We start from the raw sequence: 1,425 nt of genomic DNA on the forward strand, positions 1-1,425 counted from the left end.
CTCACGGCCACTGCAGCCTCAGCCTGCTCAGGAGATCCTCCTGCCTCAGCCTCCCAAGCAGCTGGAGCCACAGGAGTGTGCCACCGTGCCCAGCTGACTTTCTGAATTATTGTAGAGGCGAGGTCTTGCCAAGTTGCCCATGCTTGGTGTGGAACCTGTGGCCTCAGGCAATCCTCTCGCTTCAGCGAGTGCCGGGATTCCAGCATGAGCCACCGCGCCTGGCTAGGGGCAGTCTTAATACACCCCACCTGATGCCCTTCCAGCCTGATGGGGCTTTGTATTTGGAGGCACCTGGGGAAGCATACATGGGCCCACGTGGCACTGCGGGCCTGGGTATCAGACAGGTGCGTGGGCCTAGGGTGTGCCCAGACCCCGGGGAAAGGTGGCCCAGGGGCCACATGTGAGGACGCCCGAGGCAGGGCACGTGGGAGACAGGAGGGGTGGGAGCGGGCAACAGGCCGTCTGGGGGCTGCTCCTCCCTGAGTGCTGCGCAGAAGGGGGGATGCGGGGAGGCAGGAAGGGGCCGGCCCTGCCCAATGGGGCTGCCCTGGAGACCCTGCTGGCAGTGGAGCCCTCAGCCTGCCTGGAGTGTCGAGGCAGGAGCCGAGCAAGCAGGAGCAGCCCACAGGGCGCCGCTCAGAACGCTGAGGCGGGAGAGGAGGTCCAGATGAGGGGGAGGCCAGGCCGGAGGGGGCGGCCGGGGCGGGAGCAGGGGCCGGCAGGGCACTTACGTTTCCGCTTGCTGCCCACTCTCTCCCTTTTTCTTTTGCTGGAAGGAAAGTGCTTCTGGATCAGCGACAGGAAGACGCCCCTGAAAGGGAGCGGCAGTTTACTCCCTGCGGGGCCGTGCCTGGGCCAGGAAACTGTGTCAGGGTTGCTCTGGGGTCAGTGGGGATGGCAGGAGCCCAGCGTCCCGCGGGTGTCTTGGGCAGGGCCGCCTGGGCAGAGGGCAGGAGGGCTGAGGGTCCTGGCCTAGGAGCTCAGAAGGGGCTGGAGGGTGGTGGGCATTCTCACCCCATGGGAGACCAGGACTTGAGGGCCATCCTGCTGGGAAGCCCCCTCCCGAGCCCCCAGGACCCCGCGTCCTCCCCTGCGGGCCTGGGGCCACCAGCTTCCCAGTCCTGGCTCTGGGCTGGGGGCTGGGCTGGAGCGGCAAAGCCCATAGGGCCCCCATTCGCGGGCCAAGGCCAGGGTCTGGTCATTGGTGGAACCCAGCAAGGGCCATGCCGCCCCATCCCCCCGCGTCACTCACTCGGCAGCTGAGACAAAGCAGTCCAGGTGGCCGTCGTTCTCGCCCAGCACCTCGCGGGTCCGCGCCTCGCCTGTGGACTGCAGCCCGATGACCACACACTGTGGGGGGAGGGGCTCAGCCACCAGCCTACCTGGCCCCGGGAACTGCCACGTCCCTCCCTCCGGTCCCGTGCC

General features: G+C 67.6%; 1 protein-coding gene across 1 annotated transcript in view; it reads right to left on the reverse strand.

Annotated features, from left to right (window-relative positions):
* Positions 1-731: 731 nt before the first annotated feature.
* The window catches only part of LOC103275536 (protein strawberry notch homolog 2-like), a gene marked incomplete at its 3' end in the record, with an annotated part of 29,091 nt that continues 28,397 nt past the window's right edge, over positions 732-1,425 (reverse strand). The window contains exons 12-13 of the mRNA XM_021706397.1: positions 1,253-1,350; positions 732-811 (exon numbers count right to left, since the gene is read on the reverse strand). Of these exons, the coding sequence (XP_021562072.1) occupies positions 732-811; positions 1,253-1,350 (178 nt within the window). The remainder of the gene's footprint in view (positions 812-1,252; positions 1,351-1,425) is intronic.

Source organism: Carlito syrichta, unplaced genomic scaffold, assembly GCF_000164805.1.
Source record: "Carlito syrichta isolate Samal-C Ts95f unplaced genomic scaffold, Tarsius_syrichta-2.0.1 Scaffold315526, whole genome shotgun sequence".
Taxonomy (NCBI): Eukaryota; Metazoa; Chordata; class Mammalia; order Primates; family Tarsiidae; genus Carlito; species Carlito syrichta.